This window comes from Anomalospiza imberbis, unplaced genomic scaffold (assembly GCF_031753505.1).
Source record: "Anomalospiza imberbis isolate Cuckoo-Finch-1a 21T00152 unplaced genomic scaffold, ASM3175350v1 scaffold_43, whole genome shotgun sequence".
Taxonomy (NCBI): Eukaryota; Metazoa; Chordata; class Aves; order Passeriformes; family Viduidae; genus Anomalospiza; species Anomalospiza imberbis.
This window is the reverse complement of record NW_027100039.1, coordinates 284,399-311,691: the sequence shown is the minus strand read 5'-3', so window position 1 is coordinate 311,691 and position 27,293 is coordinate 284,399. Positions and strand designations below refer to the sequence as shown.

At 58.5% G+C, this 27,293-nt stretch overlaps 1 protein-coding gene across 1 annotated transcript; it reads left to right on the top strand.

Annotated features, from left to right (window-relative positions):
• The first annotated feature begins 2,861 nt into the window (after nt 1-2,861).
• Nucleotides 2,862-22,275, top strand: LOC137466747 (kallikrein-6-like). Its single transcript, XM_068178429.1, is given in 6 exon segments — nt 2,862-3,007; nt 7,357-7,522; nt 14,848-15,101; nt 17,785-17,924; nt 22,098-22,106; nt 22,108-22,275. Coding segments are annotated over 6 exon segments (759 nt in total). The 5' UTR covers nt 2,862-2,970; the 3' UTR covers nt 22,261-22,275.
• The last annotated feature ends 5,018 nt before the right edge of the window (nt 22,276-27,293 follow it).

Below are 27,293 nucleotides of genomic sequence, written 5' to 3'. Positions count from 1 at the left end.
TGAGTGACTCTATGGGGCGCGGGGGCACGATGGGAGCTGTGGTCCCGGAAATAAGTGACTCTATGGGGCGCGGGGCATGATGGGAGTTGTAGTCCAGGAAATGAGTGACTCTATGGGGCGAGGGGCATGATGGGAGCTGTAGTCCAGGAAATGAGTGACTCTATGGGGCGCGGGGCATGATGGGAGCTGTAGTCCAGGAAATGATTAGACTCTATGGGGCGCGGGCATGATGGGAGCTGTAGTCCAGGAATGAGTGACTCTATGGGGCGCGGGGCATGATGGGAGCTGTAGTCCAGGAAATGAGTGACTCTATGGGGCGCGGGGCATGATGGGAGCTGTAGTCCAGGAAATAAGTGACTCTATGGGGCGCGGGGCATGATGGGAGTTGTAGTCCAGGAAATAAGTGACTCTATGGGGCGCGGGGCATGACGGGAGCTGTAGTCCAGGAAATGAGTGACTCCATGGGGCGCGGGGCATGACGGGAGCTGTAGTCCCGGAAATGAGTGACTCTATGGGGCGCGGGGCATGATGGGAGCTGTAGTCCAGGAAATGATTAGACTCTATGGGGCGCGGGGCATGATGGGAGCTGTAGTCCAGGAAATGAGTGACTCTATGGGGCGCGGGGCATGATGGGAGCTGTAGTCCAGGAAATGAGTGACTCTGTGGGGCGCAGGGCATGACGGGAGCTGTAGTCCCCGGAAATGAGTGACTCTATGGGGCGCGGGGCATGATGGGAGCTGTAGTCCAGGAAATGAGTGACTCCATGGGGCGCGGGGCATGACGGGAGTTGTAGTCCAGGAAATGAGTGACTCTATGGGGCGCGGGGCATGATGGGAGCTGTAGTCCAGGAAATGATTAGACTCCATGGGGCGCGGGGCATGACGGGAGTTGTAGTCCAGGAAATGAGTGACTCTATGGGGCGCGGGGCATGATGGGAGTTGTGGTTTAGGAAAAAGTGACTCTATGGGGCGAGGGGCATGATGGGAGCTGTAGTCCAGGAAATGAGTGACTCTATGGGGCGCGGGGCATGATGGGAGCTGTAGTCCAGGAAATGATTAGACTCTATGGGGGCGCGGTGCATGACGGAGTTGTGGTTTAGGAAATAAGTGACTCTATGGGGCGAGGGCATGATGGGAGCTGTAGTCCCGGAAATAAGTGACTCTATGGGGCACGGGGCACGATGGGAGTTGTAGTCCCGGAAATAAGTGACTCTATGGGGCGCGGGGTATGATGGGAGCTGTAGTCCAGGAAATGAGTGACTCTATGGGGCGCGGGGCATGACGGGAGCTGTAGTCCCGGAAATGATTAGACTCTATGGGGCGCGGGGCACGATGGGAGTTGTAGTCCAGGAAATGAGTGACTCTATGGGGCGCGGGGCACGATGGGAGCTGTAGTCCAGGAAATAAGTGACTCTATGGGGCGCGGGGCACGACGGGAGTTGTAGTCCCGGAAGTAACATGGCTCTGTGGGCCCGGGGCATGATGGGAGTTGTAGTCCCGGAAGTTAACATGGCTCTGTGGGGCGCGGGGCACGACGGGAGCTGTAGTCCCGGAAGCAACATGGCTCTATGGGGCGCGGGGCATGATGGGAGCTGTAGTCCCGGAAGTAACATGGCTCTATGGGGCGCGGGGCATGATGGGAGCTGTAGTCCCGGAAATGCGTGACTCTATGGGGCGCGGGGCATGATGGGAGCTGTAGTCCCGGAAATGAGTGACTCTATGGGGCGCGGGGCATGACGGGAGTTGTAGTCCAAGAAATGAGTGACTCTATGGGGAAATGAGTGACTCTATGGGGCGCGGGGCATGACGGGAGTTGTAGTCCCGGAAATAAGTGACTCTATGGGGCGCGGGGCATGATGGGAGCTGTAGTCCAGGAAATGAGTGACTCTATGGGGCGCGGGGCATGATGGGAGCTGTAGTCCAGGAAATGAGTGACTCTATGGGGCGCGGGGCATGACGGGAGTTGTAGTCCAAGAAATGAGTGACTCTATGGGGCGCGGGGCATGACGGGAGTTGTAGTCCCGGAAATAAGTGACTCTATGGGGCGCGGGGCATGATGGGAGCTGTAGTCCAGGAAATGAGTGACTCTATGGGGCGCGGGGCATGATGGGAGCTGTAGTCCAGGAAATGAGTGACTCTATGGGGCGCGGGGCATGATGGGAGCTGTAGTCCAGGAAATGAGTGACTCTATGGGGCGCGGGGCATGATGGGAGCTGAAGTCCAGGAAATAAGTGACTCTATGGGGCGCGGGGCATGATGGGAGCTGTAGTCCAGGATATGAGTGACTCTATGGGGCGCAGGGCATGATGGGAGCTGTAGTCCAGGAAATGAGTGACTCTATGGGGCGCGGGGCATGATGGGAGCTGTAGTTCCGGAAATGAGTGACTCCATGGGGCGCGGGGCATGATGGGAGCTGTAGTCCCGGAAATGAGTGACTCTATGGGGCGCGGGGCATGATGGGAGCTGTAGTCCCGGAAGTAACTTGGCTCTATGGGGCGCGGGGCATGACGGGAGCTGTAGTCCCGGAAGTAACATGGCTCTGTGGGGCGCGGGGCATGACGGGAGTTGTAGTCCCGGAAGTGGCCGCTCAGCGCCCCCTCTTGCCCTACCCCGATATTCAGGGTTTGCACTGGTTTGAACTGGTTTGAACTGGTTTGGACTGGTTTGGACTGGGAGGGTGCCGGGGTGAACTGGGACGAACTGGGAGGGTGCCGGGGGTGAACTGGGATGAACTGGGCGGAACTGGGAAGGGCACTGGGGCGGAACTGGGCTAAACTGGAAAGGGCGCTTTGGGGCACTGGGGTGAACTGGGAGGGACTGGGAGTGCACTGGGCTGAACTGGGATGAACTGGGAGGGACTGGAATTAACTGGGAGGGGCTGGGAAAGGCACTGGGCTGAACTGGGCTGAACTGGTCTGGACTGGGATTTAAAGGCCGCGGCTCCTTCCTCCTCCTCCTCCTCCTCCTCCCGATGGAGCGGCTGCTGCCGCTGCTGCTGCTGGCCACTGGTTTGTACTGGTTTATACTGGTTTGGGCTGGGGGGGCACTGGGAGCAAACTGGGAGGGACTGGGAGGGACTGGTTTGGACTGGGGGGCTGCTGCGGGCCACTGGTTTGTACTGGTTTGTACTGGGGGGCACTGGGAGTGGACTGGGAGTGAACTGGGAGGAACTGGGACTGAACTGGGATGAACTGGGATGAACTGGGAGGAACTGGGAGCACTGGGACTGAACTGGGACTGAACTGGGACCGAACTGGGAACAAACTGGGAGCACTGGGAACAAACTGGGAGCACTGGGAGTGAACTGGGACTGAACTGGGACTGAACTGGGAGTGAACTGGGAACAAACTGGGAGTGAACTGGGAGGAACTGGGACTGAACTGGGAGAGAACTGGGAGCAATGTGGGAGCACTGGGAGGAACTGGGAGCACTGGGAACAAACTGGATGGAACTGGGATGAACTGGGAGCACTGGGAGGAACTGGGACTGAACTGGGAGCACTGGGAACAAACTGGGAGCACTGGGAGTGAACTGGGAACAAACTGGGAGTGAACTGGGAGTAAACTGGGAGTAAACTGGGAGCACTGGGATGAACTGGGATGAACTGGGACTGAACTGGGAGGAACTGGAACTGAACTGGGAGGAACTGGAACTGAACTGGGAGGAACTGGGACTGAACTGGGAGTGAACTGGGAGCACTGGGAACAAACTGGATGGAACTGGGATGAACTGGGAGCACTGGGAGTGAACTGGGACTGAACTGGGAGCACTGGGAACAAACTGGGAGTGAACTGGGAGTGAACTGGGAGCACTGGGAACAAACTGGGAGCACTGGGAGGAACTGGGAGTGAACTGGGATGAACTGGGATGGAACTGGGAGTGAACTGGGGACACTGGGAACAAACTGGGACTGAACTGGGAGTGAACTGGGAGCACTAGGATGAGCTGGGATGAACTGGGAGTGAACTGGGATGAACTGGGAACAAACTGGGAGTGAACTGGGAGCACTGGGATGAACTGGGAACAAACTGGGAGCACTGGGATGAACTGGGAACAAACTGGGAGTGAACTGGGACTGAACTGGGAGCACTGGGAGGAACTGGGACTGAACTGGGAACAAACTGGGAGTGAACTGGGAGTAAACTGAGAGTAAACTGGGAGTAAACTGGGAGCACTGGGATGAACTGGGATGAACTGGGACTGAACTGGGAGGAACTGGAACTGAACTGGGAGTGAACTGGGAGCACTGGGAACAAACTGGGAGTGAACTGGGAGGAACTGGGACTGAACTGGGAGGAACTGGGAGCACTGGGATGAGCTGGGAACAAACTGGGAGTGAACTGGGAGGAACTGGGATGAACTGGGAGGAACTGGGAGCACTGGAACTGGGACTGAACTGGGAGTGAACTGGGACTGAACTGGGAGTGAACTCAGAGCACTGGGAACAAACTGGGACTGAACTGGGAGGAACTGGGACTGAACTGGGATGGAACTGGGAGGAACTGGGAGGAACTGGGAGCACTGGGAGTGAACTGGGACTGAACTGGGAGCACTGGGAGTGAACTGGGACTGAACTGGGAGCATTGGGAGGAACTGAGAGCACTGGGAACAAACTGGGAGCACTGGGAGGAACTGGGACTGAACTGGGAGTGAACTGGGATGAACTGGGATGAACTGGGACCAAACTGGGAGTGAACTGGGAGTGAACTGGGAGCACTGGGAGTGAACTGGGACTGAACTGGGAGCACTGGGAACAAACTGGGACTGAACTGGGAGTGAACTGGGAGCACTGGGATGAGCTGGGATGAACTGGGACTGAACTGGGAGGAACTGGGAGCACTGGGAACAAACTGGGAGCACTGGGAGGAACTGGGACTGAACTGGGAGTGAACTGGGAGCACTGGGGTGAACTGGGAGCACTGGGACTGAACTGGGAGTGAACTGGGAGCACTGGGGTGAACTGGGAGCACTGGGACTGAACTGGGAGGAACTGGGATGGAACTGGGACTGAACTGGGATGAACTGGGATGAACTGGGAGGAACTGGGAGTGTACTGGGAGTGAACTGGGATGAACTGGGAGGGACTGGGAGGGACTGGGGTGAGTGGGAGGCAATCGACAGGGTGAACTGGTTTGTACTGGGAGGGTGAACTGGTTTGTACTGGGAGGGTGAACTGGGGGCACTGGGAGGGACTGGGAGGAAACTGGGGACACTGGTTTGAACTGGGAGCACAGGGAAGTTACTGGGATGAACTGGGAGGGAACTGGGAGCGACTGGGAGGGACTGGGATGAACTGGGATGGACTGGGATGGACTGGGATGAACTGGGATGAACTGGGATGGACTGGGATGAACTGGGATGAACTGGGATGAACTGGGATGGACTGGGATGAACTGGGATGGAACTGGGATGAACTGGGATGAACTGGGAGCACTGGGAGGAACTGGGATGGACTGGGATGGACTGGGATGAACTGGGATGGACTGGGAGGGAACTGGGATGAACTGGGATGGACTGGGATGGACTGGGATGAACTGGGATTGAACTGGGAGGGACTGGGATGAACTGGGATTGAACTGGGACGGACTGGGATGAACTGGGATTGAACTGGGATGAACTGGGATGAACTGGGATTGAACTGGGATGGACTGGGATGGACTGGGATTGAACTGGGATGAACTGGGATGAACTGGGATTGAACTGGGATGGACTGGGATGGACTGGGATGAACTGGGATGGACTGGGATGAACTGGGATGAACTGGGAGGGAACTGGGATGAACTGGGATGAACTGGGATTGAACTGGGATGGACTGGGATGAACTGGGAGGGACTGGGATGGACTGGGATGGACTGGGATGAACTGGGAGGAACTGGGATGGACTGGGATGGACTGGGATGAACTGGGAGGAACTGGGATGGACTGGGATGGACTGGGATGGACTGGGATGGACTGGGATAAACTGATTGATTTTAACTGGTCTATGCTGGTTCTAACTGGTTCTAACTGGTTCTAACCGGTCCGTACTGGTTCTAACTGGTCTGTACTGGTTCTAACTGGTTCTAACTGGTCCGTACTGGTTCTAACTGGTCCGTACTGGTTCTAACTGGTTCTAACCGGTCCGTACTGGTTCTAACCGGTCCGTACTGGTTCTAACTGGTCCTAACTGGTCCTAACTGGTTCTAAGTGGTCTGTACTGGTTCTAACCGGTCCATACTGCTTCTAACTGGTTCTAACTGGTTCTAACTGGTTCTAACTGGTTCTAACTGGTCCGTACTGGTCCATACTGGTTCTAGCCGGTCCGTACTGGTTCTAACCGGTCCATACTGGTTCTAACTGGTTCTAACCAGTCCATACTGGTCCGTACTGGTTCTAACTGGTTCTAACTGGTCCGTACTGGTTCTAACTGGTCTGTACTGGTTCTAACTGGTCCATACTAGTTCTAACTGGTTCTAACTGGTTCTAACTGGTCTGTACTGGTTCTAACTGGTTCTAACTGGTTCTAACCGGTCTGTACTGGTTGTAACTGGTTCTAACTGGTTCTAACTGGTCCGTACTGGTTCTAACCGGTATGTACCAGTCCGTACTGGTTCTAACTGGTTCTAACTGGCTCTAACTGGTCCGTACTGGTTCTAACTGGTTCTAACTGGCTCTAACTGGTTCTAACTGGTTCCAACTGGTTCTAACTGGTCTGTACTGGTTCTAACTGGTTCTAACTGGTTCTAACTGGCTCTAACTGGTTCTAACTGGTCCGTACTGGTTCTAACTGGTCCATACTGGTTCTAACTGGTCCATACTGGTCTGTACTGGTTCTAACCGGTCCGTATTGGTCTGTACTGGTTCTAAGTGGTTCTAACTGGTTCTAACCGGTCTGTACTGGTTCTAACTGGTTCTAACTGGTTCTAACTGGTGCGTACTGGTCCATACTGGTTCTAACTGGTCCATACTGGTTCTAACTGGTTCTAACTGGTTCTAACCGGTCCGTACTGGTTCTAACTGGTCCATACTGGTCTGTACTGGTTCTAACCTGTCCGTACTGGTTCTAACTGGTTCTAACTGGTCTGTACTGGTTCTAACGGGTTCTAACTGGTGCGTACTGGTTCTAACCGGTCCGTACTGGTGCGTACTGGTCCATACTGGTTCTAACTGGTTCTAACTGGCTCTAACCGGTCTGTACTGGTTCTAACTGGTTCTAACTGGTTCTAATTGGTTCTAACTGGTTCTAGCCGGTCCGCACTGGTTCTAACTGGTCTGTACTGGTTCTAACCGGTCTGTATTGGTTCTAACTGGTTCTAACTGGTTCTAACCGGTCCGTACTGGTCCGTACTGGTTCTAACTGGTTCCAACTGGTCCGCAGCGGCCGCGGGGGCGGACGAGAACCGCATCGTGGGCGGGGCCAGGTGCGAGCGGCGGCGCCACCCGTACCAGGTGCTGCTGCTGCAGCCGGGCGGCGCCATCCACTGCGGGGGCGTCCTGATCGGCCGCAGCTGGGTGCTGACCGCGGCGCACTGCCGCAGCGACAGGTGAGGCGCACCTGGGCACACCTGGGCACACACCTGGGCACACCTGGGCACACCTGGGCACACCTGGGTACACCTGGGTACACCTGGGCACACCTGGGATACACCTAGGCACACCTGGGCACACCTGGGATACACCTGGGATACACCGGGGTACACCTGGGTACACCTGGGATACACCTGGGCACACCTGGGATACACCTGGGCACACACCTGGGCACACCTGGGATACACCTGGGCACACCTGGGGGGGATAGAACCACACCTGGGCACACCTGGGTACACCTGGGCACACCTGGGGGGGATAGAACCACACCTGGGCACACACCTGGGTACACCTGGGTACACCTGGGCACACCTGGGTACACCTGGGGGGTTAGAACCACACCTGGGCACACCTGGGCACACCTGGGGGGGATAGAACCACACCTGGGCACACACCTGGGTACACCTGGGTACACCTGGGCACACCTGGGTACACCTGGGGGGTTAGAACCACACCTGGGCACACACCTGGGTACACCTGGGTACACCTGGGCACACACCTGGGCACACCTGGGGGGGATAGAACCACACCTGGGCACACACCTGGGTGATGCCATCCACTGCGGGGGCGTCCTGATCGGCCGCAGCTGGGTGCTGACCGCGGCGCACTGCCGCAGCGACAGGTGAGGCGCACCTGGGCACACCTGGGCACACACCTGGGCGCACCTGGGGGGGATAGAACCACACCTGGGCACACACCTGGGCACAGCTGGGATACACCTGGGCACACCTGGGCACACCTGGGCACACACCTGGGTACACCTGGGGGGGTTAGAACCACACCTGGGCACACACCTGGGCACACACCTGGGTACACCTGGGATACACCTGGGCACACCTGGGCACACCTGGGCACACCTGGGCACACCTGGGGGGGTTAGAACCACACCTGGGCACACACCTGGGCGGCGCCATCCACTGCGGGGGCGTCCTGATCGGCCGCAGCTGGGTGCTGACCGCGGCGCACTGCCGCAGCGACAGGTGAGGCGCACCTGGGCACACCTGGGCACACCTGGGCACACCTGGGTACACACCTGGGCACACCTGGGTACACACCTGGGCACACCTGGGTACACCTGGGCACACCTGGGCACACCTGGGGGGGATAGAACCACACCTGGGCACACCTGGGGGCATAGAACCACACCTGGGCACACCTGGGGGGGATAGAACCACACCTGGGTACACCTGGGATACACCTGGGTACACCTGGGTACACCTGGGCACAGCTGGGATACACCTGGGATACACCTGGGCACACCTGGGCACACACCTGGGTGATGCCATCCACTGCGGGGGCGTCCTGATCGGCCGCAGCTGGGTGCTGACCGCGGCGCACTGCCGCAGCAACAGGTGAGGCGCACCTGGGCACACCTGGGCACACACCTGGGTACACACCTGGGCACACACCTGGGCACACCTGGGCACACCTGGGGGGTTAGAACCACACCTGGGCACACACCTGGGCACAGCTGGGATACACCTGGGATACACCTGGGGGGGATAGAACCACACCTGGGCACACCTGGGTACACACCTGGGCACACCTGGGCACACCTGGGCACACCTGGGCACACCTGGGCACACACCTGGGTGATGCCATCCACTGCGGGGGCGTCCTGATCGGCCGCAGCTGGGTGCTGACCGCGGCGCACTGCCGCAGCGACAGGTGAGGCGCACCTGGGCACACACCTGGGCACACACCTGGGCACACCTGGGATACACCTGGGGGGGATAGAACCACACCTGGGCACACACCTGGGCACACACCTGGGCACAGCTGGGTACACCTGGGATACACCTGGGGGGGATAGAACCACACCTGGGCACACCTGGGTACACCTGGGCACACCTGGGTACAGCTGGGCACACCTGGGATACACCTGGGCACACCTGGGGGGGATAGAACCACACCTCGGCACACGTGGGCACACGTGGGCACACCTGGACACACCAGGTTACACCTGGGCACAGCTGGGCACACCTGGGGGGGATAGAACCACACCTGGGCACACACCTGGGCACAGCTGGGCACACACCTGGGATACACCTGGGCACACCTGGGGGGGATAGAACCACACCTGGGCACACCTGGGATACACCTGGGCACACCAAGTCTCACCTGTCTCATTACAAACCCCCGTTTACCTGCCCCAGGTGAGCTCACCTGTGCTCACCTGTCCATCCACAGCCCCCGGGTCAGCACAGCCTGAAAGGGGCGGGGCTGAGCCTCACCTGTCCCCCCAAACCTGTCGCTGTTACCTGTGCCAGGTGTATTTACCTGCCTCAGGTGTATTTACCTGCCCCAGGTGTATTTACCCATCCCAGGTGTATTTACCCATCCCAGGTGTATTTACCTGTACCAGGTGTATTTACCTGCCCCAGGTGTATTTACCCATCCCAGGTGTATTTACCTGTCCCATGTGTATTTACCTGTACCAGGTGTATTTACCTGTACCAGGTGTATTTACCCGTCCCAGGTGTATTTACCTGTCCCAGGTGTATTTACCCATCCCAGGTGTATTTACCCGTCCCAGGTGTATTTACCTGTCCCAGGTGTATTTACCATCCCCAGGTGTATTTACCCATCCCAGGTGTATTTACCCATCCCAGGTGTATTTACCTGCCCCAGGTGTATTTACCTGCCCCAGGTGTATTTACCTGTCCCAGGTGTATTTACCCATCCCAGGTGTATTTACCCGTCCCAGGTGTATTTACCTGTCCCAGGTGTATTTACCTGTCCCAGGTGTATTTACCCATCCCAGGTGTATTTACCCATCCCAGGTGTATTTACCTGCCCCAGGTGTATTTACCTGTCCCAGGTGTATTTACCTGTCCCAGGTGTATTTACCCGTACCAGGTGTATTTACCCGTCCCAGGTGTATTTACCCGTCCCAGGTGTATTTACCCATCCCAGGTGTATTTACCCGTCCCAGGTGTATTTACCTGTCCCAGGTGTATTTACCCGTACCAGGTGTATTTACCCGTCCCAGGTGTATTTACCCGTCCCAGGTGTATTCACCTGCCTCAGGTGTATTTACCTGTCCCAGGTGTATTTACCTGTACCAGGTGTATTTACCTGCCCCAGGTGTATTTACCCGTCCCAGGTGTATTTACCTGTCCCAGGTGTATTTACCTGCCCCAGGTGTATTTACCCATCCCAGGTGTATTTACCTGTCCCAGGTGTATTTACCTGTACCAGGTGTATTTACCCATCCCAGGTGTATTTACCTGTCCCAGGTGTATTTACCTGTCCCAGGTGTATTTACCCATCCCAGGTGTATTTACCCATCCCAGGTGTATTTACCCGTCCCAGGTGTATTTACCTGCCTCAGGTGTATTTACCTGCCCCAGGTGTATTTACCCACCCCAGGTGTATTTACCTGTCCCAGGTGTATTTACCCATCCCAGGTGTATTTACCTGTGCAGGTGTATTTACCCATCCCAGGTGTATTTACCCGTCCCAGGTGTATTTACCCATCCCAGGTGTATTTACCTGTCCCAGGTGTATTTACCTGCCCCAGGTGTATTTACCTGTCCCAGGTGTATTTACCTGCCCCAGGTGTATTTACCTGTCCCAGGTGTATTTACCCATCCCAGGTGCATTTACCTGTACCAGGTGTATTTACCTGCCCCAGGTGTATTTACCCATCCCAGGTGTATTTACCTGTCCCAGGTGTATTTACCTGTACCAGGTGTATTTACCTGTTCCAGGTGTATTTACCCGTCCCAGGTGTATTTACCTGCCCCAGGTGTATTTACCTGTCCCAGGTGTATTTACCCATCCCAGGTGTATTTACCTGTCCCAGGTGTATTTACCTGTCCCAGGTGTATTTACCCATCCCAGGTGTATTTACCTGTCCCAGGTGTATTTACCTGCCCCAGGTGTATTTACCCATCCCAGGTGTATTTACCCATCCCAGGTGTATTTACCCGCCCCAGGTGTATTTACCCATCTCAGGTGTATTTACCTGTCCCAGGTGTATTTACCTGTGCCAGGTGTATTTACCTGTCCCAGGTGTATTTACCCGTCCCAGGTGTATTTACCCGTCCCAGGTGTATTTACCTGTCCCAGGTGTATTTACCCAGGTGTATTTACCTGTCCCAGGTGTATTTACCCGTCCCAGGTGTATTTACCTGCCCCAGGTGTATTTACCCATCCCAGGTGTATTTACCTGCCCCAGGTGTATTTACCCATCCCAGGTGTATTTACCCATCCCAGGTGTATTTACCTGTCCCAGGTGTATTTACCTGTCCCAGGTGTATTTACCTGCCCCAGGTGTATTTACCCGTCCCAGGTGTATTTACCCGTACCAGGTGTATTTACCTGTCCCAGGTGTATTTACCTGTCCCAGGTGTATTTACCTGTGCAGGTGTATTTACCCATCCCAGGTGTATTTACCTGTCCCAGGTGTATTTACCCATCCCAGGTGTATTTACCTGCCCCAGGTGTATTTACCCATCCCAGGTGTATTTACCTGCCCCAGGTGTATTTACCTGCCCCAGGTGTATTTACCTGCCCCAGGTGTATTTACCCGTCCCAGGTGTATTTACCTGCCCCAGGTGTATTTACCCGTCCCAGGTGTATTTACCTGTCTCAGGTGTATTTACCCATCCCAGGTGTATTTACCTGTACCAGGTGTATTTACCTGTCCCAGGTGTATTTACCTGCCCCAGGTGTATTTACCCGTCCCAGGTGTATTTACCTGTCCCAGGTGTATTTACCTGTACCAGGTGTATTTACCTGCCCCAGGTGTATTTACCTGTCCCAGGTGTATTTACCCGTCCCAGGTGTATTTACCCGTCCCAGGTGTATTTACCTGCCCCAGGTGTATTTACCCATCCCAGGTGTATTTACCTGTACCAGGTGTATTTACCCATCCCAGGTGTATTTACCCGTCCCAGGTGTATTTACCCGTCCCAGGTGTATTTACCCATCCCAGGTGTATTTACCCATCCCAGGTGTATTTACCCATCCCAGGTGTATTTACCTGCCCCAGGTGTATTTACCTGTCCCAGGTGTATTTACCCATCCCAGGTGCATTTACCTGTACCAGGTGTATTTACCTGCCCCAGGTGTATTTACCCATCCCAGGTGTATTTACCTGTCCCAGGTGTATTTACCTGTACCAGGTGTATTTACCTGTTCAGGTGTATTTACCCGTCCCAGGTGTATTTACCTGCCCCAGGTGTATTTACCTGTCCCAGGTGTATTTACCCATCCCAGGTGTATTTACCTGTCCCAGGTGTATTTACCTGTCCCAGGTGTATTTACCCATCCCAGGTGTATTTACCTGTCCCAGGTGTATTTACCTGCCCCAGGTGTATTTACCCATCCCAGGTGTATTTACCCATCCCAGGTGTATTTACCCGCCCCAGGTGTATTTACCCATCTCAGGTGTATTTACCTGTCCCAGGTGTATTTACCTGTGCCAGGTGTATTTACCTGTCCCAGGTGTATTTACCCGTCCCAGGTGTATTTACCCGTCCCAGGTGTATTTACCTGTCCCAGGTGTATTTACCCAGTGTATTTACCTGTCCCAGGTGTATTTACCCGTCCCAGGTGTATTTACCTGCCCCAGGTGTATTTACCCATCCCAGGTGTATTTACCTGCCCCAGGTGTATTTACCCATCCCAGGTGTATTTACCCATCCCAGGTGTATTTACCTGTCCCAGGTGTATTTACCTGTCCCAGGTGTATTTACCTGCCCCAGGTGTATTTACCCGTCCCAGGTGTATTTACCCGTACCAGGTGTATTTACCTGTCCCAGGTGTATTTACCTGTCCCAGGTGTATTTACCTGTGCAGGTGTATTTACCCATCCCAGGTGTATTTACCTGTCCCAGGTGTATTTACCCATCCCAGGTGTATTTACCTGCCCCAGGTGTATTTACCCATCCCAGGTGTATTTACCTGCCCAGGTGTATTTACCTGCCCCAGGTGTATTTACCTGCCCCAGGTGTATTTACCCGTCCCAGGTGTATTTACCTGCCCCAGGTGTATTTACCCGTCCCAGGTGTATTTACCTGTCTCAGGTGTATTTACCCATCCCAGGTGTATTTACCTGTACCAGGTGTATTTACCTGTACCAGGTGTATTTACCTGCCCCAGGTGTATTTACCCGTCCCAGGTGTATTTACCCATCCCAGGTGTATTTACCTGTACCAGGTGTATTTACCTGCCCCAGGTGTATTTACCTGTACCAGGTGTATTTACCCATCCCAGGTGTATTTACCTGTCCCAGGTGTATTTACCCGTCCCAGGTGTATTTACCTGTACCAGGTGTATTTACCCGTCCCAGGTGTATTTACCTGTCCCAGGTGTATTTACCTGCCCCAGGTGTATTTACCCGTCCCAGGTGTATTTACCTGTCCCAGGTGTATTTACCTGTACCAGGTGTATTTACCCGTCCCAGGTGTATTTACCTGCCCCAGGTGTATTTACCCATCCCAGGTGTATTTACCTGTCCCAGGTGTATTTACCTGTCCCAGGTGTATTTACCTGTGCAGGTGTATTTACCTGTCCCAGGTGTATTTACCATCCCCAGGTGTATTTACCCGTCCCAGGTGTATTTACCTGTGCAGGTGTATTTACCTGTCCCAGGTGTATTTACCCATCCCAGGTGTATTTACCCACCCCAGGTGTATTTACCTGTCCCAGGTGTATTTACCCATCCCAGGTGTATTTACCTGTGCAGGTGTATTTACCCATCCCAGGTGTATTTACCCATCCCAGGTGTATTTACCTGTCCCAGGTGTATTTACCCGTCCCAGGTGTATTTACCTGTCCCAGGTGTATTTACCTGTACCAGGTGTATTTACCTGTCCCAGGTGTATTTACCCGTCCCAGGTGTATTTACCTGTCCCAGGTGTATTTACCTGCCCCAGGTGTATTTACCCGTCCCAGGTGTATTTACCCGTCCCAGGTGTATTTACCTGTCCCAGGTGTATTTACCCATCCCAGGTGTATTTACCTGTCCCAGGTGTATTTACCTGTCCCAGGTGTATTTACCCGTCCCAGGTGTATTTACCTGTCCCAGGTGTATTTACCTGCCCCAGGTGTATTTACCCGTCCCAGGTGTATTTACCCGTCCCAGGTGTATTTACCTGTCCCAGGTGTATTTACCCGTCCCAGGTGTATTTACCTGTCCCAGGTGTATTTACCCATCCCAGGTGTATTTACCTGTCCCAGGTGTATTTACCCGTCCCAGGTGTACTTACCTGCCTCAGGTGTACTTACCTGCCCCAGGTGAGCTCACCTGTGCTCACCTTCACCTGTCCAGCCCCCTGCGGGTCCTGCTGGGCGAGCACAACCTGAAGGAGCGCGAGGGGGCGGAGCAATGCCTCACCTGGGCGCGCGCCTTCGTGCACCCGCGTTACCTGCCCGGCCGCCATGACAGTGACGTCATGCTGCTGCGCCTGCGCAGCCCCGCCCGCCTCAGCGCCAGCGTGCAGCCCGTGCCGCTGCCCCGCAGGTGTCCCCAGGTAGGGGACAGGTGCGTGGTGTCCGGCTGGGGCAGCACCCGCAGCCCACAAGGTGAGACACACCTGGGGGACAGGTGAGGGGGGTGGGACACACCTGGGGGACAGGTGAGGGGGGTGGGACACACCTGGGGGACAGGTGAGGGGATGGAGGGGGACAGGTGAGGGGTGGGACACACCTGGGGGACAGGTGAGGGGGTGGGGGACAGGTGAGGGGTGGGGACACACCTGGGGGACAGGTGAGGGGTGACACACCTGGGGGGACAGGTGAGGGGGTGGGGACACACCTGGGGGACAGGTGAGGGGATGGAGGGGGACAGGTGAGAGGGGACACTCCTGGGGGACAGGTGAGGGGTTGAGGACACACCTGGGGGACAGGTGAGGGGATGGAGGGGGACAGGTGAGGGGTGGGACACACCTGGGGGACAGGTGAGGGGATGGAGGGGGACAGGTGAGGGGTGGGACACACCTGGGGGACAGGTGAGGGGATGGAGGGGGACAGGTGAGGGGTGGGACAAACCTGGGGGACAGGTGAGGGGATGGAGGGGGACAGGTGAGGGGTGGGGACACACCTGGGGGACAGGTGAGGGGGTGGGGACACACCTGGGGGACAGGTGAGGGGATGGAGGGGGACAGGTGAGGGGTGGGACACACCTGGGGGACAGGTGAGGGGATGGAGGGGGACAGGTGAGGGGGTGGGGGACAGGTGAGGGGGTGGGGACACACCTGGGGGAAAGGTGAGGGGTTGAGGACACACCTGGGGGACAGGTGAGGGGTGGGACACACCTGGGGGACAGGTGAGGGGGTGGGGACACACCTGGGGGACAGGTGAGGGGTGGGACACACCTGGGGGACAGGTGAGGGGGTGGGGACACACCTGGGGGACAGGTGAGGGGTGGGACACACCTGGGGGACAGGTGAGGGGATGGGGACACACCTGGGGGGACAGGTGAGGGGGTGGAGGGGGACAGGTGAGGGGTGGGGACACACCTGGGGGACAGGTGAGGGGTGGGGACACACCTGAGGGACAGGTGAGGAGGTGGGGGGACAGGTGAGGGGGTGGGGACACACCTGGGGGACAGGTGAGGGGGTGGAGGGGGACAGGTGAGGGGGTGGGGACACACCTGGGGGACAGGTGAGGGGGTGGAGGGGGACAGGTGAGGGGTTGGGGGACAGGTGAGGGGTGGGGACACACCTGGGGAATAGGTGAGGGGATGGGTGGGTCCAGGTGAGGGGTGGGACACACCTGGGGGACAGGTGAGGGGATGGGGACACACCTGGGGGACAGGTGAGGGGTTGAGGACACACCTGGGGGGACAGGTGAGGGGTGGGGACACACCTGGGGGACAGGTGAGGGGTTGAGGACACACCTGGGGGGACAGGTGAGGGGGTGGGGACACACCTGGGGGACAGGTGAGGGGATGGGGGGACAGGTGAGGGGGTGGGGACACACCTGGGGGAGAGGTGAGGGGATGGGGACACACCTGGGGGACAGGTGAGGGGGTGGGGGGACAGGTGAGGGGTGGGGACACACCTGGGGGACAGGTGAGGAGGTGGGGGGACAGGTGAGGGGGTGGGGACACACCTGGGGGACAGGTGAGGGGATGGGTGGGGCCAGGTGAGGGGTTGAGGACACACCTGGGGGACAGGTGAGGGGGGTGGGGACACACCTGGGGGACAGGTGAGGGGGTGGAGGGGGACAGGTGAGGGGGTGGGGACACACCTGGGGGACAGGTGAGGGGATGGGTGGGGCCAGGTGAGGGGGTGGGGACACACCTGGGGGACAGGTGAGGGGGGTGGGGACACACCTGGGGGACAGGTGAGGATGTGGGGGGGACAGGTGAGGGGGGTGGGACACACCTGGGGGACAGGTGAGGGGGTGGGTGGGGCCAGGTGAGGGGGTGGGGACACACCTGGGGGACAGGTGAGGGGGTGGGTGGGGCCAGGTGAGGGGGTGGGGACACACCTGGGGGACAGGTGAGGGGATGGAGGGGGACAGGTGAGGGGGTGGGACACACCTGGGGGACAGGTGAGGGGGTGGGGGGGACAGGTGAGGGGGTGGGGACACACCTGGGGGACAGGTGAGGGGATGGGTGGGGCCAGGTGAGGGGTTGGGGACACACCTGGGGGACAGGTGAGGGGTTGGGGACACACCTGGGGGACAGGTGAGGGGGGTGGGACACACCTGGGGGACAGGTGAGGGGGTGGGTGGGGGGACAGGTGAGGGGTTGGGGGGACAGGTGAGGGGATGGGTGGGGACACACCTGGGGGACAGGTGAGGGGATGGGGGAGAAGGTGAGGGGGTGGGGACACACCTGGGGGACAGGTGAGGGGATGGGTGGGTCCAGGTGAGGGGTGGGACACACCTGGGGGACAGGTGAGGGGTGGGACACACCTGGGGGACAGGTGAGGGGATGGAGGGGGACAGGTGAGGATGTGGGGGGACAGGTGAGGGGATGGGTGGGGCCAGGTGAGGGGTTGAGGACACACCTGGGGGACAGGTGAGGGGGTGGGACACACCTGGGGGCCAGGTGAGGGGATGGGTGGGGCCAGGTGAGGTATGGAGGGGTTAGGAGCCCCCAGGTGAGGGGGGGGACGGGGAGGGACAAATGAACACAGGTGTAGGACAGGTGACACCTGTCCTGCACCTGTCCCCTTCATCCCTACCTGTCCCGCATCCGTCCTCACCTGTGCCTCGACTGTCCTCACCTGTCCCCGACTGCTCTCGCCGGCGCCAGGTGCGTTCCCGGACGTGCTGCAGTGTGGGGAGGTGTTCACCTGGTCCAACGCCGACTGCGCTCACCTGTACCCAGGTGCCATCACTCCCAACATGCTCTGCGCCGGCGGCCGCGCCGGGGACAGCACCGACTCCTGCCAGGTGCGGCCAGGTGTGGGGCAGGCACACCTGAGAGGGTGGGGAGGGGGGGTCAGGTGTGTGCGGGACTCACCTGTGTTGGGGGGGGAAGGATGGGACACACCTGGGGGGACTCACCTGTACTGGGGGAGGGGCTGGACTCACCTGTATGGGGGGGAATGGGTGGGACACACCTGGGGGGACTCACCTGTACTGGGGGAGGGGTTGGACTCACCTGTATGGGAAGAAGGGGATTGGACTCACCTGTAGGGGAGGATTGGGAATGGGAAACACCTGGGGGGACTCACCTGTGTGGGAAGAAGGGGGTTGGACTCACCTGTATGGGGGAAAATGGGAATTGGAAACACCTGGGGAACACCTGGGGGGACTCACCTGTACTGGGGACACACCTGGGGGGATTCACCTGTGTGGGAAGAGAGGGGCTGGACTCACCTGTGTGGGGGGGAATGGGAGTGGGACACACCTGGGGGGACTCACCTGTACTGGGGACACCTGGGGGAACTCACCTGTGTGGGAAGAAGGGGGTTGGACTCACCTGTATGGGGGGGAATGGGAGTGGAACACACCTGGGAGAACTCACCTGTACTGGGGGAGGGGTTGGACTCACCTGTATGGGGGAAAATGGGAGTGGGACACACCTGGGGGGACTCACCTGTACTGGGGGAGGGGCTGGACTCACCTGTATGGGGGGGAATGGGAGTGGGACACACCTGGGGGAACTCACCTGTACTGGGGACACACCTGGGGGGACTCACCTGTGTGGGAAGGGAGGGGCTGGACTCACCTGTGTGGGGGGGAATGGGAGTGGGACACACCTGGGGGGACTCACCTGTACTGGGGGAGGGGCTGGACTCACCTGTATGGGAGGAATGGGTGGGACACACCTGGGAGAACTCACCTGTGTGGGAAGAAGGGGGTCGGACTCACCTGTATGGGAGGGAATGGGTGGGACACACCTGGGGGAACTCACCTGTACTGGGGAACACCTGGGAGAACTCACCTGTGTGGGAAGAAGGGGGTCGGACTCACCTGTATGGGAGGGAATGGGTGGGACACACCTGGGGGGACTCACCTGTACTGGGGACACCTGGGGGGACTCACCTGTGTGGGAAGGGAGGGGCTGGACTCACCTGTATGGGGGGGAATGGGTGGGACACACCTGGGAGAACTCACCTGTGTGGGAAGGGAGGGGCTGGACTCACCTGTATGGGGGGGAATGGGTGGGACACACCTGGGAGAACTCACCTGTGTGGGAAGGGAGGGGCTGGACTCACCTGTATGGGGGGGAATGGGAATGGGAAACACCTGGGGGGACTCACCTGTACTGGGGACACCTGGGGGGACTCACCTGTGTGGGAAGAAGGGGGTTGGACTCACCTGTATGGGGGGGAATGGGAGTGGGACACACCTGGGGGAACTCACCTGTACTGGGGGAGGGGCTGGACTCACCTGTATGGGGGAAAATGGGAATTGGAAACACCTGGGGAACACCTGGGGGACCTCACCTGTACTGGGGACACCTGGGAGAACTCACCTGTGTGGGAAGAAGGGGGTTGGACTCACCTGTATGGGGGGGAATGGGTGGGACACACCTGGGGGGACTCACCTGTACTGGGGGAGGGGCTGGACTCACCTGTATGGGGGGGATGGGTGGGACACACCTGGGGGGACTCACCTGTACTGGGGGAGGGGCTGGACTCACCTGTATGGGAGGAATGGGTGGGACACACCTGGGGGGACTCACCTGTACTGGGGGAGGGGTTGGACTCACCTGTATGGGAGGAATGGGTGGGACACACCTGGGGGAACTCACCTGTGTGGGAAGGGAGGGGCTGGACTCACCTGTATGGGAGGAATGGGTGGGACACACCTGGGGGGGACTCACCTGTACTGGGGGAGGGGCTGGACTCACCTGTATGGGGGAAAATGGGAATTGGAAACACCTGGGGAACACCTGGGGGACCTCACCTGTACTGGGGACACCTGGGAGAACTCACCTGTGTGGGAAGAAGGGGGTTGGACTCACCTGTATGGGGGGGGAATGGGTGGGACACACCTGGGGGGACTCACCTGTACTGGGGGAGGGGCTGGACTCACCTGTATGGGAGGAATGGGAGTGGGGACACACCTGGGAGAACTCACCTGTGTGGGAAGAGAGGGGCTGGACTCACCTGTATGGGGGGGAATGGGAGTGGGACACACCTGGGGGGACTCACCTGTACTGGGGGAGGGGTTGGACTCACCTGTATGGGGAGGAATGGGGTGGGACACACCTGGGGGGACTCACCTGTACTGGGAACACCTGGGGGAACTCACCTGTGTGGGAAGGGAGGGGCTGGACTCACCTGTATGGGAGGAATGGGAGTGGAACACACCTGGGGAACACCTGGGAGAACTCACCTGTACTGGGGACACCTGGGGGGGCTCACCTGTGTGGGAAGGGAGGGGCTGGACTCACCTGTATGGGGGGGAATGGGTGGGACACACCTGGGGGATCTCACCTGTACTGGGGACACCTGGGAGAATTCACCTGTGTGGGAAGGGAGGGGCTGGACTCACCTGTATGGGAGGAATGGGAGTGGGACACACCTGGGGGGGACTCACCTGTACTGGGGACACCTGGGGGGACTCACCTGTGTGGGAGGAATGGGTGGGACACACCTGGGGGAACTCACCTGTGTGGGAAGGGAGGGGGCTGGACTCACCTGTATGGGAGGAATGGGAGTGGGGACACACCTGGGGGGACTCACCTGTACTGGGGGAGGGGTTGGACTCACCTGTATGGGAGGAATGGGAATGGGAAACACCTGGGGGGAACTCACCTGTACTGGGGGAGGGGCTGGACTCACCTGTATGGGGGAAAATGGGAGTGGGACACACCTGGGGAACACCTGGGGGAACTCACCTGTGTGGGAAGAAGGGGGTCGGACTCACCTGTATGGGAGGGAATGGGTGGGACACACCTGGGGGGGACTCACCTGTACTGGGGACACCTGGGGGACTCACCTGTGTGGGAAGGGAGGGGCTGGACTCACCTGTATGGGGGGGAATGGGAATGGGAAACACCTGGGGAGACACCTGGGGGAACTCACCTGTGTGGGAAGGGAGGGGCTGGACTCACCTGTATGGGGGGAATGGCTGGGACACACCTGGGGGAACTCACCTGTACTGGGGGAGGGGCTGGACTCACCTGTATGGGGGGGAATGGGAGTGGGACACACCTGGGGGGACTCACCTGTACTGGGGGAGGGGCTGGACTCACCTGTATGGGGGAAAATGGGAGTGGGACACACCTGGGGGGACTCACCTGTACTGGGGGACACCTGGGGGGACTCACCTTTGTGGGAAGGGAGGGGCTGGACTCACCTGTATGGGAGGAATGGGAGTGGGACACACCTGGGGGGACTCACCTGTACTGGGGACACCTGGGAGAACTCACCTGTGTGGGAAGAAGGGGGTTGGACCTCACCTGTATGGGGGGGAATGGGTGGGACACACCTGGGGGGGACTCACCTGTATTGGGGGAGGGGCTGGACTCACCTGTATGGGGGGGAATGGGAGTGGGAAACACCTGGGGGGACTCACCTGTACTGGGGACACCTGGGGGGACTCACCTGTGTGGGAAGGGAGGGGCTGGACTCACCTGTATGGGAGGAATGGGTGGGACACACCTGGGGGGACTCACCTGTACTGGGGGAGGGGCTAGACTCACCTGTATGGGAGGAATGGGTGGGACACACCTGGGGGGACTCACCTGTGTGGGAAGGGAGGGGGCTGGACTCACCTGTATGGGGGGGGAATGGGAATGGGAAACACCTGGGGAACACCTGGGGGAACTCACCTGTGTGGGAAGGGAGGGGCTGGACTCACCTGTATGGGGGGGAATGGGAATGGGAAACACCTGGGGAACACCTGGGGGAACTCACCTGTGTGGGAAGAAGGGGGTTGGACTCACCTGTATGGGGGGGAATGGGAGTGGGACACACCTGGGGGGAACTCACCTGTGTGGGAAGAAGGGGGTTGGACTCACCTGTATGGGGAGGAATGGGAGTGGGACACACCTGGGGGGGACTCACCTGTACTGGGGGAGGGGCTGGACTCACCTGTATGGGGGGGAATGGGGAAGTGGACACACCTGGGGGAACTCACCTGTCCCACCTGTCTCACCTGCGCCAGGGCGACTCCGGGGGGCCCGCTGGTGTGCGAGGGGTACCTGCAGGGCGTGGTCTCCTGGGGGCTTCAGGTGTGCGGCCAGCAGGGCAAGCCAGGTGTGTACAGCCGGGTGTGCGCCTTCACCGCCTGGATCCGCCGCACCATCCGCACCAACGGCGGCGACTGACACACCTGGGCGCACCTGGGGGGCACCTGGGGGGGCACCTGGGGGGGCACCTGGACCTGTCCTGTAACACCTGGGAGGCTTCTGGGCCTCACCTGTGACACCTGAATGGCTCCTTTCAACACCTGAGGGGTTTCTTGATGTCACCTGGGCGCACCTGGGGGGCACCTGGGGGGCACCTGGGGGGCACCTGGCACACCCTGGCACACCTGGAGGACTCCTTGTGGTCACCTGGGGGGGCACCTGGACCTGTCCTGTAACACCTGGGAGGCTTCTGGGCCTCACCTGTGACACCTGAATGGCTCCTTTCAACACCTGAGGGGTTTCTTGAGGTCACCTGGCGCACCTGGGGGGCACCTGGGGGGCACCTGGCACACCTGGAGGACTCCTTGTGGTCACCTGGGCACACCTGGGGGTCACCTGGCACACCTGGAGGACTCCCTGTGGTCACCTGGGGGTCACCTGGGGGGCACCTGGACCTGTCCTGTAACACCTGGGAGGCTTCTGGGCCTCACCTGTGGCACCTGAATGGCTCCTTTCAACACCTGAGGGGTTTCTTGATGTCACCTGGCACACCTGGGGGGGCACCTGGGGGGCACCTGGCACACCTGGAGGACTCCTTGTGGTCACCTGGGCACACCTGGGGGGCACCTGGCACACCTGGAGGACTCCTTGGGGTCACCTGGGGGTCACCTGGGCACACCTGGCACACCTGGAGGACTCCTTGTGGTCACCTGGGGGTCACCTGGGGGGCACCTGGACCTGTCCTGTAACACCTGGGAGGCTTCTGGGCCTCACCTGTGACACCTGAATGGCTCCTTTCAACACCTGAGGGGTTTCTTGATGTCACCTGGCGCACCTGGGGGGCACCTGGGGGGCACCTGGGGGGGCACCTGGCACACCTGAAGGGACTCCTTGTGGTCACCTGGGGGGGCACCTGGGGGGGCAACTGGCACACCTGGAGGACTCCTTGTGGTCACCTGGGGGGGCACCTGGCACACCTGGAGGACTCCTTGTGGTCACATGGGCACACCTGGGGGGCACCTGGCACACCTGGAGGACTCCTTGTGGTCACCTGGGGGTCACCTGGGGGGCACCTGGCACACCTGGCACACCTGGAGGACTCCTTGTGGTCACCTGGGCACACCTGGGGGCACCTGGGCACACCTGGAGGACTCCTTGTGGTCACCTGGGCACACCTGGGGGGTCACCTGGCACACCTGGAGGACTCCTTGTGGTCACCTGGGCACACCTGGGGGGCACCTGGCACACCTGGAGGACTCCTTGTGGTCACCTGGGGGGCACCTGGCACACCTGGGGGGCACCTGGGGGGCACCTGGGGCACCTGGAGGACTCCTTGTGGTCACCTGGGGGGCACCTGGCACACCTGGGGGGCACCTGGGGGGCACCTGGGGCACCTGGAGGACTCCTTGTGGTCACCTGGGCACACCTGGGCACACCTGGGGGGCACCTGGGGGGGCACCTGGCACACCTGGAGGACTCCTTGTGGTCACCTGGGCACACCTGGGGGGCACCTGGCACACCTGGAGGACTCCCTGTGGTCACCTGGGCACACCTGGGGGGCACCTGGCACACCTGGAGGACTCCTTGTGGTCACCTGGGCACACCTGGGGGGCACCTGGCACACCTGGAGGACTCCTTGTGGTCACCTGGGGGGCACCTGGCACACCTGGAGGACTCCTTGTGGTCACCTGGGCACACCTGGGGGCACCTGGCACACCTGGAGGACTCCTTGTGGTCACCTGGGGGGCACCTGGCACACCTGGAGGACTCCTTGTGGTCACCTGGGCACACCTGGGGGGCACCTGGGGGGGCACCTGGACCTGTCCTGTAACACCTGGGAGGCTTCTGGGCCTCACCTGTGACACCTGAATGGCTCCTTTCAACACCTGAGGGGTTTCTTGATGTCACCTGGCACACTTGGGGGGCACATGGCACACCTGGCACACCTGGAGGACTCCTTGTGGTCACCTGGGGCACACCTGGGGGGCACCTGGCACACCTGGAGGACTCCTTGTGGTCACCTGGGGGGTCACCTGGGGGGCACCTGGCACACCTGGAGGACTCCTTGTGGTCACCTGGGCACACCTGGGGGGCACCTGGCACACCTGGAGGACTCCTTGTGGTCACCTGGGCACACCTGGGGGCACCTGGCACACCTGGAGGACTCCTTGTGGTCACCTGGGCACACCTGGGGGCACCTGGCACACCTGGAGGACTCCTTGTGTTCACCTGGCACACCTGCGGGGCACCTGGGGGGCACCTGGCACATCTGGAGGACTCCTTGTGGTCACCTGGGGGGCACCTGGCACACCTGGCACACCTGGAGGACTCCTTGTGGTCACCTGGGGGTCACCTGGGGGGCACCTGGCACACCTGGAGGACTCCTTGTGGTCACCTGGGCACACCTGGGGGGCACCTGGCACACCTGGCACACCTGGAGGACTCCTTGTGGTCACCTGGGCACACCTGGGGAACGGGGAGGGGGCCTGGGCGTGCACGAAAACCCCCAAATCCTCCCGAGCCCCTCCCCCACGAGGGAAACTGAGGAAATGTGAGGGGAAAATGGGAAAAGTGAGGGGGAAAAGGGGAATTTTGAGGGGAAAATTTCGGGAAATGTGAGGGGAAAATGGAGAGAAATGTGAGGAAAACGTGAGGGGAAAAGGATGGGAAACGTGAGGGGGAAAATGGAGGGAAACATGAAGAAAACATGAGGGGAAAATAGAGGGAAACGTTGAGGGGGAAATGGAGGGAAATGTGAGGGGAAAATGGAGGGAAATGTGAGGGAAAATGGAGGGAAATATGAGGGGAAAATGGAGGGAAACGTGAGGGGAAATGGAGGGAAATGTGAGGGGAAATGGAGGGAAATGTGAGGAAAACGTGAGGGGAAAAGGATGGGAAACGTGAGGGGGAAAATGGAGGGAAACATGAAGAAAACATGAGGGGGAAAATGAAAGAAAAATGAGGGGAAAATAGAGGGAAATGGAGGGAAAACATGAGGGGAAAATGGAGGGAAATGTGAGGAAAACATGAAGGGGAAAATGAGAGAAATGTGAGGGGGAAAATGGAGGGAAATGTGAGAGAGAAATGGAGGGAAATGTGAGGGGAAAATGGAGAGAAATGTGAGGGGGAAATGGAGGGAAACGTGAGGGGAAATGGAGGCAAACGTGAGGGGAAATGGAGGCAAACGTGAGGGGAAATGGAGGGGAACGTGAGGGGAAATGGAGGGATGTGTGAGAAAACACGAGGGGAAAAACGAGGGAAACGTGAAGGGGAAACATGAGGGAAATTGAGGGGGAAAGGTTGGGAAATTTGATGGCAGAAAAGGTTGAAACCTGAGGGGAAAATGGAGGGAAATGTGAGGAAAACATGAAGGGAAAAATGAGAGAAACGTGAGGGGGGAAAATGGAGGGAAATGTGAGGGGAAATGGAGGGAAATGTGAGGAAAACATGAGGGGAAAAATAAGAGAAATGTGAGGGGGAAAATGGAGGGAAATGTGAGGGGGGAAAATGGAGGGATTTGTGAAGAAAAACATGAGGGGAAAAAAGAGGGAAACGTGAAGGGGAAACATGAGGGAAATTGAGGGGGAAAGGGTGGAAATTTGATGGCAGAAAAGGTCCAAACCTGAGGGGAAAATGGAGGCAAGCATGACGGAAAATGGAGGGAAATGTGAGGAAAACATGAAGGGAAAAATGAGAGAAATGTGAGGGGGAAAATGGAGGGAAACGTTGAGGTGGAAAAGGAGAGAAATGTGAGGGGGGAAATGGAGGGAAACGTGAGGGGAAATGGAGGGAAATGTGAGGTGGGAAAAGGAGGGAAATGTGAGGGGGAAATGGAGGGAAACGTGGAGGGGGAAATGGAGGGAAATGTGAGGGGAAATGGAGGGAAATTTGAGGGGAAATGGAGGGAAATGTGAGGGGGAAATGGAGGGAAATGTGAGGGGAAATGGAGGGATTTGTGAAGAAAACATGAGGGGAAAAACGAGGGAAACGTGAAGGGGAAACATGAGGGAAACGTGAGGGGGAAAGGGTGGGAAATTTGATGGCAGAAAACGTCCAAACCTGAGGGGAAAATGGAGGGAAATGTGAGGGGGAAATGGAGGGAAATGTGAGGGGGAAATGGAGGGAAATATGAGGGGGAAATGGAGGGAAATGTGAGGGGAAATGGAGGGAAATGTGAGGGGAAATGGAGGGAAATGTGAGGGGGAAATGGAGGGAAATGTGAGGGGGAAATGGAGGGAAACGTGAGGGGGAAATGGAGGGAAATGTGAGGGGAAAATGGAGGGAAACGTGAGGGGGAAATGGAGGCAAACGTGAGGAGGAAATGAAGGGATGTGTGAAGAAAACATGAGGGGAAAAACGAGGGAAACGTGAAGGGGAAAACGAGGGAAACGTGAAGGGGAAACCTGAGGGAAATTGAGGGGGAAAGGGGTGGGAAATTTGATGGCAGAAAAGGTCCAAACCTGAGGGGAAAATGGAGGGAAATGTGAGGGGAAAATGGAGGGAAATGTGAGGGGGAAATGGAGGGAAATGTGAGGGGAAATGGAGGGAAATTTGAGGGGAAATGGAGGGAAATGTGAGGGGGAAATGGAAATGTGAGGGGAAATGGAGGGATTTGTGAAGAAAACATGAGGGGAAAAACGAGGGAAACGTGAAGGGGAAACATGAGGGAAATTGAGGGGGAAAGTGTGGGAAATTTGATGGCAGAAAAGGTCGAAACCTGAGGGGAAAAAGCTCCCATTTGGCTCCCAGTTGGTTCCCAGTTGGCTCCCAGTGCAGCTCTGGGCCGCCCCCCGTGCCTCCAATGACCTCACCCCCCTCCCCAGCCAATCAGACAACGCAAAGGGGGCGGAGCCAGATGCGCTCTGAGCTCTGATTGGTCTTTATTGCAAGGGGAGGGGCCAGCGGTCACTGGGTCAGGGGTCAGGGGTCACAGGAGGGGTCAGGGGTCACTTGGGGGGGTCAGGGGTCACAGGAGGGGTCAGGGGTCACAGGAGGGGTCAGTGGTCACTCCG